Source organism: Fusarium proliferatum, assembly GCF_900067095.1.
Source record: "Fusarium proliferatum ET1 genome assembly, contig: FPRO_scaffold005, whole genome shotgun sequence".
NCBI lineage: Eukaryota > Fungi > Ascomycota > Sordariomycetes > Hypocreales > Nectriaceae > Fusarium > Fusarium proliferatum.
The window spans coordinates 1,151,681-1,171,094 of record NW_022194794.1 but is presented as its reverse complement, the minus strand read 5'-3'; the positions used below and the strand labels follow the sequence as shown (position 1 = coordinate 1,171,094).

At 48.9% G+C, this 19,414-nt stretch overlaps 5 protein-coding genes across 5 annotated transcripts; 1 reads left to right on the top strand and 4 right to left on the bottom strand.

Annotated features, from left to right (window-relative positions):
• Window positions 1-188: 188 nt before the first annotated feature.
• On the bottom strand, window positions 189-1,229 carry FPRO_10656 (uncharacterized protein; the record flags this gene model as incomplete). The annotated part of the gene is made up of 2 exons (XM_031231643.1): window positions 189-574; window positions 629-1,229. The coding sequence occupies 2 exons, from the start codon at window positions 1,227-1,229 to the stop codon at window positions 189-191; spliced, it is 987 nt and encodes a 328-aa protein (XP_031081659.1).
• Window positions 1,230-1,958: 729 nt separating this feature from the next.
• Window positions 1,959-3,658, bottom strand: FPRO_10655 (uncharacterized protein; the record flags this gene model as incomplete). Its single annotated transcript, XM_031231642.1, has 3 exons — window positions 1,959-2,926; window positions 2,977-3,463; window positions 3,548-3,658. 3 exons carry the CDS (start codon window positions 3,656-3,658, stop codon window positions 1,959-1,961), a joined length of 1,566 nt encoding a protein of 521 aa, XP_031081658.1.
• An 8,110-nt stretch (window positions 3,659-11,768) lies between these two features.
• Window positions 11,769-12,051, bottom strand: FPRO_10654 (uncharacterized protein; the record flags this gene model as incomplete). Its single annotated transcript, XM_031231641.1, has 2 exons — window positions 11,769-11,827; window positions 11,883-12,051. 2 exons carry the CDS (start codon window positions 12,049-12,051, stop codon window positions 11,769-11,771), a joined length of 228 nt encoding a protein of 75 aa, XP_031081657.1.
• A 2,545-nt stretch (window positions 12,052-14,596) lies between these two features.
• On the bottom strand, window positions 14,597-15,181 carry FPRO_10653 (uncharacterized protein; the record flags this gene model as incomplete). Its single annotated transcript, XM_031231640.1, has 1 exon — window positions 14,597-15,181. One exon carries the CDS (start codon window positions 15,179-15,181, stop codon window positions 14,597-14,599), a length of 585 nt encoding a protein of 194 aa, XP_031081656.1.
• A 2,762-nt stretch (window positions 15,182-17,943) lies between these two features.
• FPRO_10652 (uncharacterized protein) lies at window positions 17,944-19,412 on the top strand (the record flags this gene model as incomplete). Its single annotated transcript, XM_031231638.1, has 2 exons — window positions 17,944-18,189; window positions 18,255-19,412. 2 exons carry the CDS (start codon window positions 17,944-17,946, stop codon window positions 19,410-19,412), a joined length of 1,404 nt encoding a protein of 467 aa, XP_031081655.1.
• Between the last annotated feature and the right edge of the window lie 2 nt (window positions 19,413-19,414).

Genomic DNA, 19,414 nt, shown 5'->3' with positions numbered 1-19,414 from the left:
TAACTCTTGTGTTATCTATCAATAGGAAAGGAACGAAAATTAGGATAATGGAGAATAGAGCGGTGTCATCTGGGGCGTTCAGTCCATGCCAGTCTTTTGGTTAGACAATCATATTGCAGCATGTCGGCATTTTCTTATATCCAGTCATATCATCCATAGCAAAATAAAATATCAAATCAAATTCGTCGTTACTTGGTGGCAACATCCGCTGTTCCCTTGACAGCCATTCCTCCTTGTGGCCCCTCGATCCAAACATCCCATCGTCCTTCAGCGACGTCTTCTTTCGAAACTTTGCGGATATTAATGGTCATGCGCTCATTGACGTACAAAGGCGCGTAGTTCCTGTAGCTGAACTTGTATACGGCTACACCAGCGCCGATTCGGTCGTTGAGGAAGCGAAGCATCAGAGCAAGAGTGAACGGGCCATGGACCAAAAGTGCTCGGTGACCATCAACTTCTCGCGCGAACTGGGGATCGAAGTGAATAGAGTGAGCGTTGAATGAGAGCGCCGAGAAGTGGAAGAGGTGTATCGGTGAAGGTGTGAGCGAGGTTGAGTACCTCGGTTGTTGAGGGTCTGAGATTGGTGTCAGTAATGATGATCCTGGAGCTTGATATGGAAAAACCTTACACTTGAGCAAACGTGGAGGTGAAGGTGGCGAGGCAGACCTTTCTTCGTCCCTCATAAACACCAACGTCCTCCTCTCTTCGATGTCCCACTCTGTCCTCCCGTCAATCTCATGACCGGTTCCATACTTCCTCCAGACATCAACAAACACCTTCTCCTCGCCCTCTTTGCCTCTCAAGGTAACATCCTCAATCGATTCCTTACAGATCGCCGGTCTCGCATCAAGCTTCATCTCATCTCCTCTGAAAACAACCTCGCCGCCTGCCCATACACGCCGCGTATAAGGCGGGCCAGGCGAATGATCAGGATCTGCGCCATCAGGAATTAGACGCGAGGGAGGCAATTGGATGGGGAAGTAAACAAGATGATGGCCTTGGGGAAGAGCGCGAGGAGGCGATGATATTTCTGACTCCGTGGGCAAAGGATATAGAAGGTCGTTAATTGTGGTGGTGAGGAGATGAGAGGGCATTGGAGTCAGATAGTCTGCTATTATCTTTGGTGGGTGGGCTTTGAGTGATGAGATTATGGATGATGATGATTTTGTGGTATAGGCTCTGCTAAATACAGGACCGCAACGGCGGTTAAGTATCGATAATGGCTTCATGATGAGATCTCTTGATATTGAATGTATAAAGACTCTGAGTCCAGTATAATGTTGGTTGCTGATTTGCAATTAGAATAGTTGCCGAGTCAAAAGTATTACACTGGGAAAGCCTCGGCTTAAAGATCATCAACCAAAATTAGGAAAATTGTATGAAAACCAACGGCAAATGTACAAGTGTTCTGTCTACGTACGGATAGCATAGCGTAGAACGAATTAAAACAAGCTCGCAAAGATTAAAGTGCTTCAATTCTTATTTCATGCTCATACATGGTTGAAAAGATCACTGCAAATCGCGGATTTCGGGCCGTGCACGTCACGACGAGCCGATCATAGTCATGATACATCTCAACAATGGTAAAGCAAGAGATAACAAGGCGACCGAGTCAGCACGAATAAACTTTTCAATTCATCCCTTATATAGCATCTATATAGATACTCATCCATGCCCATTCCGTTTGTTTTATGCTGCCGTTACACATCTATCATGAAACACATGAAGCTTGCCCTTTGCGACTGGACCAGCCTCAACCGACTCTATCGGCCAAGGGGGCGCATTCCGGGTTAAATATGCAGATAGATCCAATTCCCGTTTCCTGAGCTGTCCGTCACATAAGTAAGTAACTCAAGACTCAAAGCTGGCCTCTTATCATAAGACATCCCATTGAATTCTTGCCGTGTCTAGCACGGCTCAAGATTTGACCAGTCGCTGTCAACCTCTCAATCATACCTTTACAGGTACTCGGAAGGAGTCTTGACGTTGTTCCTGGAAGCCCACGACTGGAGATCAGCGCGGCAGTTGTCAAGAGCTCCGGTGATGGCGAACTGGGTCTCAATACCCTCAACTCGGTGGGTGGAGTTGATGTTCTTGACCAGGGTGATCTGGAAGCAAGTAGCACTGCCCTGGCGAGAGATGATGGTGGAGTAGGCAAGGAAGTACTCCCAGATACGGAACCATCGCTTGCCGTACTTGGCCTCAACCTTGTCGCGGTTGGACATCCAGTTGCGGTACCACCTCCAGAGGGTAGCAGAGTAGTGAACACCGATAGTATCAATGTGCTTGATCTCGAAACCGGTACCCTCCAGCTTGTCGACAACCCAGCCGAGAGGAGTAGAAGCGTCAGCACCAGGGAAAATGTACTTGTTCATGAAAAGACCCCAGGTGAAATCCTCGTATTGCCAAGCCTTACGGAGGCCAGCGTACTGAAGGAAGAAGACACCATCATCGTCAAGCATGTCATGAACCTGCTTCAAGAAGCTGCCGAAGTGGCGGATACCAACGTGCTCAGACATCTCAAGACTGGTGATCTTCTTGTAGCCACCCTCGGGAACGGGAATATCACGGTAATCCATGCAGAGAATCTTGCTCTGCTCCTCGGGGATGCCGGCCTTGCGCATGCTGCTGTTACCCCAAGCGGTCTGGTTGCGGCCAAGAGTGACACCGGTGACGTGGGCGCCATACTGCTCACTGGCAAAGCGAGCAAGAGTACCCCAACCACAGCCAATATCAAGCATAGAGTCACCCTTGTTGAGGCCAATCTTCTCGCAAACGACAGTAAGCTTGTTGTCCTGGAGCTCCTCAAGAGTCTCCTCGCGGTTGATGTCGGAGATGATACCAGAAGTGTAGATCATGCGGGGACCAAGGAACCAGCCGTAGAAGTCATCACCACGGTCGTAGTGGTCACGGACCTGCTCCTCATCTGTGGTACGTTAGTGTATCTTTCAATTGATCCTTAATTGGAGCACATACCCTGAGAACGAGTGTGCATGATAACCTCAGGAATCATGCCAAAGAGGAAGAACTTGATGAGGCCAATGGTGAAGCGGAAGCTGGCCCAGTCGTGGCGGTACTCCATAACCTCGAGGCAGTCACCCTTGAAGTCAACATCACCATCGAAGTACATCTCGTGGAAGGTCTCCATGGGGATCTTGTTGCTGCCACGGTACTTGAGGCGGTCGGCCTCCTTCTTGAACTCGAGGTAGTGCTCGACACCACGGTTGGGAAGGCGAACCTTCTCATTCTTGCGAGGGCTGATGGAGGAGATTACAAGCCACCAAGCGGCAAGCAGGGGAAGATCGACGATGAGGGCGAAGAAGATGGTGGTCTTGAATCCACCACCAACCTTTCGGCTGAGGAACCAAGGGACAAGGACCAAGATGGAGATGAGGACATAGTTGTTGAAGGTATCGGCACCAGAGCCATCGGCAGGGAGAGGGGCGTTCTTGATGGCAGGGTACTATAGGGTGAATATCAGCATTGATTCTCTGGTATCAAAGAGGACAGACAACGCAACGATCATGAGCATCGAGTCAAAACTTACCCTGGTAGTGGGGACACCAACATCCTCAAGCTTGTCAAAGTCAGGCTTGGGATAAGGAGGAGTTTTAACAAACTCAAAGTCGGCGCCGGTGACGCCTGATTTCTCTGCCATTGTGACGACAGATCCCAATGGCTACCAAAAGCTTTGAGAAGATATGATGAAAGGGAAGAGGGAGAAAGTCGTTGAGGCGGGTTTATTTTTTAAGAGGGCGACTGGATGGAGATTTCGTGGGGCAGAACCCAAAAAGGGAGGGAGCTTTGGCCTGTGTTTGGGGAGGGGCGGTGTGAAAAAGACAGGGCCCAGATGAACTCACTGGCATATGATTGGGTGGCTGGGCCACCTAAACCCCCTAGATTCACAAGATTAGCGTCAGGTCGGTAGTTTTAAGGTGTTCTTTTCAGCGGTGATAGGGGTAAGATAGCAAGCAGTGCAGGTAATTATTGCGAGATCCAATTCAATCCAATGTCTCGGGGAGGGACGGGACAGTCCAGATCGTTAATTGCCCATCAATAACTTATAGATCATAGCAGATAAACATGACGAACTGATGCAACATGCAAGCAGCTTCTCTCTCTCCTGAGCTTAATCCCAGCCACAAAACGCAGGTACAGACACAGTCCAGCCAGTCATTCCCTCACCACTTGTCGATCAAACCCCCACCAAGCTCGTTCCAGTTCCAATTCCAATCCAACGTCTCTGAGGTCTGAGTCGATATCAGCCTCCGGATTTACCTGTCCTTTCTCTCTCGTACTCGGCTTTACCAGATACGAATTCAGTGCATGGTTCTTTCAGGGGTTCGTAGGTCTTATGCACGACACCATCTCAAGTTTAATCGCTGACCCCTCTTTTTTAGCAGCTGAGGATACGTGGCCCTTCAGGACTCTGATTTTGATCCATGGCTTTCGAGGCCACTTTTCAAGCTACCACTAGCAAAGTAGTAGCTCTACGGAGTATGTAGTACGCTGACTCTCCAGCCACAATCAAGACATTGATAATTCAGCACAGGAAGAAACAAATAAAAATTAATTTAATTTAGCTGCCTGTTTGAGTGTTTCAGCTTGACCGGACCTGACAGGGCTTCTTTGCCTAAGTTAGCTGCTGGGACATAAACTCGCCCCCTCGATGCCCGTGTCCGCGGGTCCCGACCCATCTCAACACCAAAGCTATTCGCGGGGTAGAGAAACACGCCTGTTCATGGAGTAACTCACACACGCTCCATAAGAGTATCACAGTGAATCATCAGTAGCTTCACATGATCTGAAATGGATTAACATTTCAAAATTACTTTGTTCTTGTGCTGAAAGTACTTCACCCCAAAGATTCATATTACCATCAAGACTTGGTTAACATTGAAGAAACCGTGGCAGAGTACTCCTGGACACGATTCCAGCCAGCCAGAAGTAACAGTTCGACTTTTGTCTTGATGATCTATTTGACAATATGCTCTGCCCTTCAGCTCCGGGTCCCATACCTTGGAGTGGAATGAGAACGTTCGCTGTTCAAGTCTTGAGACAAGTACCTAGGTATCTACATGCTCATTTATGCTCCCCTGTCAGAATAACCGTCAAAGGGCATTTCAATGTTTGACTGTCAAGAAGTCACTTCCAAGGATGCATTTTTCGCAGTATTCCCGCCAAACAGAGCCTGAATCAACTCTTCAAGTGTTTCATATGCTTACTGGTTCAGTGTCAGGGACAGAGGGAGACCGAATAATGTCTTGCCAAGCTTCGGCCAAGCTGACATAAAACTTTCAGGGTCCAGCAAGGATTACCAGGCTGATAACCTTATTTGACATGGTCCAGATATGAAGCAATGCTCAGGCTACAGCCTTAGTGCAGGCAGTTGTCTGTTCCTCGAGAAGAAATAAAAAGGCATATGCAGCCCTCAGGCTGTCTTCCCCATCAAGCCCTGCGATAGGTAATGAATCATTTGATTACGGTCTCGTGACTTCATGACTGCTACTATTCAGGATCCAGCCTGCATTTATTATACCTTGATGGCCTATAACTGAGGGTGAGGAGGTGGTAGCACATATCAGCCGATTATGCAGCTCAATTCCTTCGCCGTGGTTTTTCTTTTTATGCTTGTGTAGCATTTGGATCAGGCCACTCGGGTGAGGACCTCGGATGTATGTTGGTCTGTCGTTGACGAGTTGACTTGTCGTTTGAAAGTTTCGTGGCAGATAGGAGAGTTGTGCGCCACGTTTTTGGACATTATGTTTCTCCTGTTATTCCTCTTGGGATTCCAACGTTGTTTCCGTGCAAAAACTGACGTTCTTCACGTGTTGCCTGGTCGCTAACCGGCGTGTTGGTGCAAGTTGATGAATGTGTCGCTTGTTTCAGACGTCTCCATACCAGTTGCTTGGAACTCTGGCAGTTGCAGTTTAACAGAGGTTCGGACCCCAGCGACATGAAGACGAGAGTTTTCCGGGTCATGGGCGACGTATCATTGAGACTCTTAGCGTTGAAAAGGGGTGCAATCCTGCAGAAGAATCATGTTTGGCCAGTTGCAGATAATGTGTTGTGATTGTCTGTTGGTTGTTCGAACTTTGTTGGAAGAATTGGGTTTGTCGAGTGGGGGCTGTCGATAAACAGGCTAGGTACTAGGCTAGTAGGTAGACAGGTGATTGTGATTCCGAGAACCATGTTACATTTTCATGGATCGATAAGTCAGATTTTCAGTCCATTTTCATCATATTGATAGATCACCTCAGAGTTTGCTGTGCCGCTGCCTTAAGGAGGGGGAACATGTGCATCAGACAGAGGTCTGTTTGCCTGCGGTATTTGATAAAGATCGATAACAACTGGTAGGTATTCGATTCAATCTCTTGCTAAGTTTGGTCAGTGTTTGATAGAAAGGCCACTCAAACTTTGCTTTGAGGATGGCCGAATGATGAGGGCATTGAGTGAGTGCCTCTAAAAATGTTTGTTCGTCGAGGCCAGGGGAGGGAAGAGAACTCAGGGCCTCGATCCCAAATGATAACAAGACTTAGGTAACTTAGCATAAGTTTAATATAGGTAGGTTTAGGATAAATTTAGGATACCTTTTGCTGAGTCGATTATGACATCTTATCTCAAGGTCTGATGTTGTCTTGCACCCCGAGGGGAGGGTCACCTGAGATGTCAGATGTGAGGGGCACCCGAATTCCCGGGTCTGGATGATGTCAATGCCGGTGAGAGATACGGCATCTAAGCCAGATGAGGTTACACAAGGATAACGGGGTTTCCCTTGGCCTGCCTGACCCCGAATCTGTCTGGTTTTGGGATAGTGGGGAAATACTCGAGCGTTGGTGGCGGTGGTTTCGCATTTGAATATTGATTGTGAAAGACACTAGAGCCAGAAACTAAGACACATATAACGAGAAACAGCTCTTGTCTACTTTGGATGCCAAACTACTGGGTAAGGATCTGAGTTGGTATGGGAAGCCCAGTCTCGACAATGCATCTTGCTTTTGAAATTGACTCTGCAATGCGACAGGCAATCTACTCTCACGAATCAAGTGTGGGGGAAAGAGTGAAAGGAAAACAATGCCCAAACGTTGGTACAGTCAGTCTCAGCCATTGGCACTAGCTTCGTCAAGGAACTTTCAAAGGTTTCATCTCAGTTGAGGGTCCTTCTGCGATTAAGTTTGATATTAGCTTTACACGGGAGCTCTTTTAGCTGCCGCCTGCAGTTGCAGTCCCATCCGCACCTGCCCGCAATGCCAGCACATCACAGCGCAGCACAGACTCTGATGGAAGGTTACCCGGCCGCGGCAAGTATGGATTTGGAAGGCACTCCATGGAGCAGCCAATCTTGTTTCCCAAACAGACTCAATGATGACCTCAATCACGGCGCTTGCCTTGATAGCCGCACAAGTACAGTTACATAGCACGTGCACAAGCGCGTTTAGTTGTTGGTTCTAGCAACCTCATTTCAACTTCATCTCACGAACCAACACATCAAAAAAATCATGCCGTTTCAAGATGACATCACTTTACATCCGGACGAACCCACCACTGCCTCAACATTTCGATGATTCTTTCATATGCGTATGGCTTCAGCTGTGTTCTACTCAGTACTGAATTTCTACCAAGGCGACAGGGGCTTCGCCCAGCGCTCGTTGACTGAGCACTGCAAACATTGGCTCTCATCAACATCAGCATTGATGGCTATATGAGATTTGATTCTCGTTCTACTTAACTGGCCATGTCGTGGATCAAGCAGTCCGATCCATATATTGAATCTAACATGGGGCGTCCCGTCGGCCTATGTCTAGTCTCCTTGTTTACCTTGCTAATAACCACCCCACCCAATTCTTCACATATTTCAAACGCGTCCAATGGGCTGTGGACAACAAGGCTTCCAGTCATCAAGCCACCTTGTGCACACTACAGCAAGCTTGGTATCAACTCGGAAAGTATAACTAATAGCTCACTGCGGGTTGGTTGGCAATCCTTCCCTTTAGTTTGTTACCAGGCATGCTTGCGACCTAGCCTTTATGGATCATGTCCATACACACCACCCTACCAACGGTTGAAGTCCGAAGATCACGGTTTACTACCAGTTTGCACAACATGTGCAGTATCTGTACTAGTTTGCGAGTCCAGAATCATACCCACGCACCGCCGCCACCTTGAACCGGCATGCGCCATTGAACCAATTATAGCGCCAGTGACCGCCTGGTTCTTTTACTCTGAACATCGAGATTAGGCATCTCGCTTAACGAATGGCGCTTCAGCTTGCCATGGCTGATATGCAAGCCGGTTTCAAGATAAGAAACCACAGTGCAAGCATCAGGTCGATTGTATATGAATTGAATTCTTTCAGGCGACAAGGTGGCCTAGCAGATGACACTTTCCATGACCAAATAACCGGGACACGATAGGACAATAGAAGGTGCCCATGAGGCACTCACCTCAAGATTTTTTGAATGTTGCTTCTTCCATCTTGCGGGACCTTTCAAGCCCCTCGTGAGACATCCGGATGCTTCTTCTTATGAACCTGTTATTTGGGCGTCAATTGGGTATCATGGCAGAGCATATCGAATAGCTCAAGTGCCGAGACCATAGTTCACTTTGATGTGTGGGCAAATGTCTCAGTTTCTTCCCCATCTGAGACAACTAGCACAGAACATCTGGTTTGGGTAGGTTTTGGCAAATGGTTGCATGTTAGCATCACATTGGCGAATTAGGTCACATGCTTGGAACCCAGTCGACGACGGCCAACACTAGGGTAAGCATGCAAGACCACAACAGGATTAGCCTGTATGATCAAAGGCGAGCTACTTGATTGTTGGTATAGCACGTTAAAGTTATCTTCGGCCTCCAACGTCGGTCAATGTCCTTACACCTTAGCCATCAGGAACCCAATCTGTTTCCAGTGGAAATGTTGAACATCAGTGAGCAGGCCTAAGACTGACGGCCTATGACGGGTGGCTTGGAATGCTCAACACGCTGAGTAGCATTTGGATATGGCAAGATCCTGTCTCATGTACCGGCTAGCCAGTCCAGTGTGCTTCCATTATCCCTCTCATGGCCACTCATGCATGTTCAAAGGCAGCCTGGAGATCACCCATGGCTATACCATGGCCAGCCCGTTGCCGCCGGCAAAAAGCCATGTTCGTTGTCACACATTCTCCACTGTAAGACTGCCGGGAGTCTTAGGTGGTCCTTGTCACCATCAGTATTCGGACTGTGGCCCAATGTGCACCCATCAGTCGCATCGTCGAAATGGCTTACTGTCACACGCATCTCTTCGCCATCACGACACCATGGAAGCTCACTATGTGTGTTACACAAACATACATGGATAGTGACAAACAAAGAGCGGATCGATATTTGTGGACCAATGCAGCCGGAACGAACGCTTTGGGTCTACACGATAAGGTTGCTCGATTTTCCAATTTCTAGGTACTAATGTTTGTGCTGCTCAGGTATCCCCTGTCTCTAGGATTCATGGCTTGGCATAAGGTCCAGGGAAGAAGACCCTGACGGTCCAGGTCCAGGTCCAGGTCCAAGAACGGCCCAGGCGGCGGCACAAACACAGCGGATACGCAACTCCCGCAGGTCCTAAAAAATTCAGTCGATAGGCCATACAGATGCGACTAGTCACGGCGAGTAAGGCCGACTATTGTCTTGTGTGCTGTTCCCCTCATAGCCCGGCCCCCACACAAACACACGCACAAGGCAAACGGGCATGGGGTATCCAATAGCATACGTAACTCATCATATCTCAGTTTCTGAAGGTCTGACGCTGGTTTCTGCACCACAGATACTATCAGTCGCATTGACGAAATGCAGACGGGACGGGAGACCTGGGTGAGCAACTTGTCTGTGGATTACGCTGCGGGGAAATGGCCGCAATTTACTGACATGTCGAGCTACAAAATGCTTCAATGTTGGCCCATAGTTCTGCGCTGTAACCCATACAAACGTGGGCAGGGAGCTACATGCACAGGATGACAGCACAACACCGCATAGCACAGTACGATACGGTACTGAATGCACGGAAATCCGCCATTAGTTACACGCCAAGCCCCTCTTTGGTCTCTTTCGCTGTCTCGTCGACTGGACCCTCCAAGGTAGCTACGGACAAAATTACAGATGAGTACTTAGTCGCTGCGAGGCCTTGGAAGAACAGATGGTGGTGTTACTGGCCGCGCCACCCCGGCAAAGCTCAACATGAGTTGCTGTAGTAGAACGGTTACGGAGTACGGCACATGGAAGAAAACAGGCAGTTGACCAGAGACCGGCAGTAGGATACTGTGACCTCAGTTGGCCATACGGGACACCCCTGCGTGGTTTATGCAGAAACCAGCTCCTGTTGGTACCACCACCGCTGATCCTGTAGTTCAGACCCGTTGCCGATTGGCGTTGATGCAGTATGGATTTCTAGAAACGAAGGAGATCAAGAAATGGAGTGAGACCTTCACCCACCGTATTGGGACTGGTAGTGCGAAACGGAGGATTTATTCAGCCAACTATAGACAGTGCCTGGCGACAAGGCAACGATTAGTACCAATGGCTTGGAGCACAGATGCTATCCTCTCACCCGCCGCTTTGCTGCATGAAGTTTGATACGCAAATGGGAACTGCATTGAGGGAAGAGAAATGAGGAAACCCGTCTGGTGACGATGAAGGCAAGAGATCCAAGTGAGGACCCTCAAGGTCGAGCCCAGATGACCATCCTAGAGCCAAACACCCCCGTCATGGACGAGAACTAATTGCTCATAAGAAGCCGGAGGTCCCGTCCCGCTCAATACTTGGAAGTGAGCACTGTTACTGCAATCAAGTCACTCGTTCGTTCATCTCAGCCCTACAAAACTACAGCCCGTCCCCCTTTCCAAAATTGCCATTGAGGCCAATATCATCTGCACAGGAGTTAAATCTTTTACTTTGGAAGCAATTCTTGAACTTTCACCAACTGTCCGGGGAATTCAACCAAGTATCCCACCCAACTCTATCCTCTGGAGCAACTTATCATTAACAGCCTCGCCAGCCACCGCAAGGCCATATCAACTCGTCCACGAACCCCAATGGATCATCAGGAGGTATCTCGTCGACCAAACACCAACCTGAAAGTCGGCGCCAGCTCGTCAGAACTTGTCGACCAAGCCGACCCACTGTGCGAACACAGTTCTGTTCATAATTGTGCGAATCTGAGTAAGGACGGAAGTGGGCTTTGCATCATGTGCAAGGCTTCGCAATGCGGTTGAGGAAACCTTTTGTCGACCTTGGCTGGCCATCGTGTAGATCCCTGGTGATGTTGAGCCATTCTTACAGGACCCCAGGTCTTGTCTTAGCGCTCAGAATCGATCGAACAAGGCAACCTTCAGAGGACATCTGGAGATAGGCTTGTAACCGACGCGATGGTTCGGATCATGCGGTATGGGAGACTGGTAGGGGTCTGCCTGCAGATACGCACACACACTCACGCAATCATGTAAGACATCCGTCTGTCTTGATGAAGGAACCTAGCTAGACATGGCTGTGGTTCCCACGTGCTGGGGCGTAACATTGGCAGGGTTCATTGGAGAATCGGAAATCATAATGCGGGAGGGGTGAGGCTGATGGGCTTGTAAGACAAGGCACAGACGTATATGAACCTGGGCCAGTGAGAAATCTCGATTTGACGACAGAGAGTGGATGAAATTGGGGTCCTGTTTTTTTCCTTATACAGCCAAATCAGCATATAGCAAGAGATAGCCTACGATTTGCACGTCTACCACGGCGGAATCTACCTATCGACCCGTAATATGGCCGTGATCTTCAGGATGTGATGCGGTAGTGTAATTGATATCTATTAGTTTATTGTTTAGCCGCCGTGTCCAACTTAGATGCCACTACTCCCGTACTAAAGCCACCTAGGATCTCATTAAGCGCTGTCAATCGACCACTGAATATGATGCAAAGCTCCAGATCCGCCTGTGCTAGTTGTGGGATCACGAGGCTAGAGGAGATAGCGAAATGACACGCAGCCTTCACAGAGAGGGCCAAGAGACTAGACGCCCCATGAGGTGACATGTGTTTTGTCTGAGTGGCTCTCTTATTCGTAGTCAAGAGAAAAATAAGTGAGGATCGGTCACCAGTGACAGATACGATTCATGCCACACTCATCAGGGGGTCATTCATGGCATCTGCAACTCGCCCCCTCGCCCGGCATGATGCTGTACTGTGCTATGTAAGACCGAAGACGCGGAGATCGATGGACGAAGCAGGTTAATATCGGGATCCGAAATAGACAATATATACGACATGCATATTCTCAAAAGGACCGTGGTGCTTACGCCGTAACGTATCTCATAGCCTGGAAGCAAGTGCTACTATCCCCATCCCATTCCCTCCCAGATCCAAACCGTCAATGTCGTGATTGGACTGAGAACGAAATACTGAGACTATTCGTGAGTCTAAGCCTCATAAAGTTTATCGACTTTTCCTGTGTGAAAGTGGCTGAGCCAAAACGGGCGGGGTTTGCGAGACCAGGCCTGTTCGTTGAGACTCGAGAAGAATATGATATGATATGATCTGATGTTTCTTACCGTTTCCTTGGTCACCAACTACCTAGTCCATTATTCTCCATGTGTCGTGTATGTGACTATCCAAAACAGGTCAGTAATAAACTTGGCTACCCGCGGGTTTTGGCCCCGGCGGACCGTCTCTGTAGGGCGTGGACCGGGCCGACAGTGAGAATTTCGCAGAGAGTGAGATTCTGTTAGTATATCTAATGATTAATAATAATTGGACCATGTGCGTTGGTTGTTGAGTGTCCAGTTCTAGTAAACTGCTCGCAGCTGCAGTGCCATGTCCCCTTCATGTCTGTCTCACAGTGACAAAAGTTGCACTATTATATGATACATGTACATGTATCATAGGTAAGCTGATGACTGCGCATTGTGCAAATACCTCTCTTTGCGGCTTTACTTATTCCAAGCGTTTCTCTACATGTTCCAGTCATTGCTCAGCCAAAACCTGCACGTCACCAGATGCGGCTCAGAGAGATCGACATTAGAGTGACCTTCGACCTCCCTCACGACTCAAACAGCGCATATGCAGGCCGCCAGAAGAGCGTGAGAATCTTCCCATTAAGGCAAATGCGCGTCCTTTAGCCCGTGTTGATCAGCTGTGCAGGCATGGCCAGTGTAACAAGGACATACACATAAGAAATGACAGGTCTCACTCGCACGGAGATAAATATAAGAAAAGCGAAAACCTCGATCTCGATCTCAAGTGACCAGGATACTTGGAACTTTAGGAGAGGCTTGGCAGGCTCATGGACTTTATACCCTCACTACAGGCCTCAAATGTTCAATGCACCCCAACGGCTCGGTCCCGAAGCTTTGGAGGCGATGTACAATAGAGGCTAATAAAGAGGGTGTGAAGAGAGGGAGGGAAAGGGCCAATATTTTATCCATTTGTGGATATAACTGCCTCTAAAAAAGCCAAACAACTTCGGCGAACTTTTTGGGTCTTTTTAGTTTAATTTTTTACCACGTGAGTAACGGTCTTGCAGGTGTGGATATGTCCAGTTTTTTCCAACTCTAGCTTGAGCCAATTGCTCTTTTATTAGTCGCCATTGGAGGAAAACGTTCTAATGAGGCGAAAAAGATGATGTGCTTGTTTCGGCATGAGAATTGCAACTTCATTACTAGCGGGTGTGGTTACACGCATCTCATGTTCAAGGGACGAGAGTCATGCCTCACACCAAAAGGCAATGCAATGCAATGCAATGCAGAGAGTGAGAGACATGCTCTACGTCTACATACACACATACACTGCTAGTTAGTTGGTGGGTTGCATATATATGCAGACATCTACAGATGACATACTACAGTACGGTAAATACCTATCATATTGTATCAAGCCTCAACCTCATTGGAGTTGATGACATTTGCATGAATCTTTGCAAGGAACATGGCAGAAATAGCTGACATCTATCACCTGCACCATGCATACTTACACTATCGAGTCGGTGGAGGTCAAGACAATAACGATCGCCGGCTAAGACGTCGCCGCTGAGTCAGTCTGCACATGTAAGCAAAGAATCAGCTCGTTCAAGCATTCGATGCCTCTACAACAGCAGCTGATCTCATAACTACGTGGCCATATGCACAATCATCAAACTCGCATAGATAAACTTGTCATGTGTCGTTTGGTGTCGTTTCGTGTCGAATTGGATTTCAATGACTCTATCAATATGATGTGAACATAATTTTCTAAACTCCCCAACATTCCGAGGCTTCCGCCTCCAAGCCCAGAACCAGACACCATATGCGTACGTACGCAGACAAGTCAAGGCGTACGTACGTGTACGTGACCGACATATGATGCATTCAGAAAACTCCGCGCTGGGTATTCCATGCGCCTCATCGATGACCTGCAAGGAATCAAATAGCTACACAGTAGCCAATCTCGAAAAAGACGTTGCCTCGCAGCGAGAATCTCGCCTCAATAAAAATCTCCAAACGGCCATCCCCTTAGAAGAAGAACAAGGTATCATAAGTGAAGTGAAGAATAATTCATGTCTGTCAAGGGACAGGCTGGGTCGTGTAACCAAGTGGTTTTAATGCATCTAGAAGAGAGCAACCATGACAGCGACCATGGCAGCACCGACGAAGCCTGAGGAGGCGATGAGGCCACTGGCACCAGCAGTAGGCACGGTGGAAGGGCTGGGAGCCTCATAGCCAGGGCTTCCAGGAACATCAGTGCTGCTGCCAGGGATGGGGAGCTTGGTGGTGGTGTAAGAACCAGGAGCAGTAGGGCCAGCCTTGGTGGTAGTGTTGCCAGCAGGGTAGAAGGTGGTCTTGGCAGAGGGAGCCTTCTTGGTGGTGCTGATGGTAGGAGTGCTGATGATAGTGGGAAGCTCGTGGCTGGTGGTGTTGACAACAGGCTCGTAGACGCTGGTGGTAGGAGGAACGTAGACAGAGGTGGTGGGAACCTCGGGCGCAGCAGTCGAAGTGGTAACGACAACCTCGGTCGAGGTTGTGGTACGGAGGGGGCAGTCGGTCACAGTAGGGTTACACTGAGTAAGAGTGATAACCCGGGTAGTGGTCGAGGTGAGTGTTGTGGTATCCAGAACAGGAGCAGGAGGAGCGTAGTCCTGAGCAGCGGCGACCGAGGCGCCAGCGGCGGCAATCATGATGCTAGAGAGCTGCATGGTGATGGTGATTGTTGGTGGTTTGAAAAAAGAACTGTGGTGGTTTCTTCCTAAGATATAGCAAGAGATTCTTGATGCGTTGAGCAGAAAAAGACTGTAGGTTGCAAAGCACAAAGAATGTTATCAAGAATCGTTTAATGAGTGTATAGCACAAGGCTGGAAGAGTGATATCGTGAAAACAAGCGCACTTGAAGAGGTAAACAAGAGGAAACCAAGCAAGGCGCCTGGGCGGATACCGAGCGCAACTTGTAGTTTTCGCACACACACTGCGGGACTTAATCTCTGTCCATTAAAGACCATCCATCCATTCGCCTGTCCATAGTTAGGTACCCTTGCCTGTCTAGCAGTCAGAGCCCTGGTGCGTTGTCACCTCATTAGCCCCCAACTTGATTGGCATTGTTCCCCGTACCGTCCCTGGAAGTTTATGAGTTAGCCCCGGCATTGGGTCCAAATGGTTTTCGTCAGTACCACCACACAACGGTACCTTGCATTGCAGTCATGAATGTGGACGGTGATTGGATCCAAAGGCAGCCTAGAACCCGGTTGAGGATCCGGCAGAACCTTGGCTACTGCGCTTTTGAATGGCTTGTTCCTGAGCTAGAGTGCTTACCCCGGTCTAGCTCTATTCTGGCCTCTGCTCCCTGCAAAAGGAAGCATCGGTCACTGGCAAACTGTCTTCGGTTGCATATCCTCGGCCAATCAAAGCTTGCCAGGCTTGCAGGGACGTGTTTTGCTGGAGCCAGCAAAGAACTTCTATTTTAGCATCTCCCCTTTTGCGTGGTTTGTTGTGTGTATTGACCAACTAACTGTCATTGCTGTAGAAGTCGGTGTGGGTTCGTTGCCATGCAACCTTGTGTCGACAAAGCTGTCAGTCTAGATGAGTCAAGAGAGACAAAGAAGAAGAGAAATTTTCAGACCCAATATCATTGTGCAACTCGGACTGTGCTCTGTAATGCGACCAAACTAACGGAGTTAACTGCAAAATTCGGTTGCATCGCTTGACACACAATTTCCCGGACCCATGGCGAGGACCAGAGCGTCTCATTCAACGTCCCACGATGCAGCGGCGTGGGCAAGGTTATGAAACAGCTTGCTACAGCGCTTCCGACGAGGGGATTATTCCGCCACGGGAAGATAGGCTGGTGGTGAGAGGAAAGGAACTGCAAACCCATCTCAGACAAAACCCTCGTGGTGACTTGGCTTTGAGTGCCTTCAGAGACAGTCACAGATGCTTCAGTTAAAGTGCGTGCACAAGGCTTGAAACACTTAAAAAAAAAACACCTCCAGATCTTGAACTCGCAAGCTGGCGCCGCCCACGGATAACGGCAGCCACACCGAAGACCACGGCCTAGTCCAGATGAAGGGAGAATGTCTAATTGGCTGTTAAGGGGTAGGCCCTTGGTTATTGCGAGCGGCACGACTTGAGCCAGACTGGTACAATGCTGGATCTGCAGCGGCTGTTGTCGCCAATGGAATAGTCCTGGCGCAGTGACTTGGTACACCGCATCCATAAGAGAAATAGATATCATGCAAAAGAGCGGCGACTAGCCGATGGTACTCTAATGATAGATCTCGACTGCCACTCCAAGTCATGCCAAGATGCGACTATCATCTGCAGTGTCGATAAAATAGATTGAGAGTGGGGTTAACACGAAATTGTCGTCCTCTGAGGCGAAGGATAACATGGCTTCCTTTGCTAATAGTTGTTGTTGGAGGCCGGGAGACGCGGATAGTTGCTGGTGCAGACGGGTACGCGGCTATCTTTAGCTCGATGGCTTGATCGAATTGAGGATCGCTTGGTCTCAAGTGGAAGATAAAGGAGTTTCAGGACATATCACGGGCAGTTGGACACTGCCCTTCGCTGTCCATGCGTTGATAGTGGACGATTCCGAATCAAGATGGCGTCCCCGTCAGTAGCGGCCAACAAAGGACGGACAAGCCCCAGGCCTAGGTAGGGGCATTCTTTTAAGGGGGGGTTCTTCTCAGGGGGGTTGATATCAATTGTTGATGATAATGGAGAGAAGGACATTCTGAGGAATCAAAGAGACAAAGAAAGATGAGAAGAAGAAAAACAAAAACAAAAACAAAAACAAAGGAAAGTAAAGGAAGAACTGACGACATGGTGGAGAATCTCTTTCTCTTCTTTCATAATGCAGTTCAAACAGCCTCACTATAACATCATATCACTAACACGAGATGTGTATCAGCCACACAAACGATACATGTACATTTCAGTCACTGTATTGTCTGTTTCTGTTTCTGAGAGTATTGCATCTTTCAGTTGGCGACTCCCGTCATCGGCAGTCAGAAAAAGAATCACCAAACACTTTTCTGACATCTAATGTAGTTCGAAACCCTTCTCATGCATTTTTATTTCCACTAAAGCACCCTCATGCATTCAGGAGATCCTCCTGCAGCAACAGTTCCAAATGCCCCGCCCCCGCATCATGCCTCCAACTGAGTCTCCAAGTTGGAGCGCTATAATTAAGGAGTTCGGTTCCCCTATAGGTTTCTGGGCGTCCAAGTACTCCGCCTGGTATTTTATGAGACACAGTACCTTGCGACACCTTATGCTTACGTAGCTGATGAGGATAGCTCCATTACCCCTACTACCGTTCCATTGCTTTGACAGTTGTCCAGAGAAACCCAACCGCATTCCATAACTCCACCAGATAATGCGAATACCCTGACGAACAACTCACACACACTCTCTACTAATCAAATCAAACCATATCAAACTCTTATTTAATATTTAATCCAAAATGACCAACCTTTTGACCGACCCCGCCCTCTTTATTTTCACTTCTTTGACAGCTGGCTCGTCCCACATCGTCACGGCCACCTCACGTCTCGAGACCATCCTACGCGCCAACCGGGTTCCCTTCAAAGCCGTCGACATTGCCGTCGACACCAAGGCTCGTTTGCTATGGGGCCGAAGAGCCGGTAAAGACAAGAGCGGTCGCCCGAGGAAACTTCCTGCCCTGGTTCAGGAGGGCTGGGTTCTGGGTGTACGACAAACATCCCCTTTAGTACTACCATGGCTCGTATAGCTGATGCATGTCGCTTTCTGTAGGACATTGTTGAAATCGAAGAATGGAACGAATATGGCGAGCTCAAGGAGCATGTCACGATTTACTTCGACGAATTCACCATCCCCTCCATCAACGATAAGCTTCCCGAGCCCCCGCTGAAACGGCCTATCGACCTTACCGGCGGCCTTCTTGCTTCCATGACCCCTTCGCCTGTCGCAAAGGCTGTAGCAGCTGCTGCCGCCAGCGCCGCTGCTGCTCCAAAGCCTGCTCCTGCTGCGCCTCCGCTACCGGCAACCAAGGCCGCTGCATCTTCTGCCACACCGAAGGCTTCCACAGAACCTAAGAAGGAAGAGAAGGCCCTACCTGTCCGATCCGTCGCCGACGAAGCTGCGCAAAAGGCTAAGGAACTTCGCCTGAAGACTCTGCGAGAAAAGGTCCATGGTAAGGATGGGGCGAAGGCTAAGAAGGAGGACACAAGCGCAAAGGAGACTGGGAAATCTAAGGAACCAGAAACTCCTGTCGCAAAGACCGATGGTATCCAGTCACCGACATCCGGTTCATGGGCCGAGACGGATGCAGGACGAAACACTATTCAGAGTCCGACAAGTGGCACTTGGAAGGAAAGCGGCCCAGGTTCAATCTCCTCCTTGAAACGAGCCAGTGTGGAAGTGAGCCCAGACGAGGCCAAGGCTGTGGAAGCTAAGACGGCCATAAAGGAAGAGCCCGAATTGGAAAAGAAGGCTGAGACAAAGTCGGACGATGATGATTCGGACGACGATGAGGAGGAGACCGAAGAGGAGGACACTGATGAGGATAGTGATGAGGACAGCGAAGACGATGAGGAAGACGAAACAGACGATGAGCAAGAAGAAAATAAAAAGCCTCTAGTGACGCCAGAACCCGAGGCGGCGGCAGCAGCAGCACCTGCAGAAGCTGCCAAAGATGACAAGCCTAAAGAAGAGCCCGAGGACATCAAGAAAGAGATCAAGAAAGACTCTCACAAAGACTCGAAGAAAGACCTTAAAAAGGACCACAAGAAAGATGTCAAGAAAGACACCAAGAAGCCAGTCAAGAAGGATGCCAAGAAGGACACCAAGAAAGACGTGAAGAAAGACCCGAAAAAGGATTCCAAGAAGGATCATAAGAAGGACTCGAAGAAAGATACCAAGAAAGAAGTCAAGAAGGACGCCAAGAAGTAAGA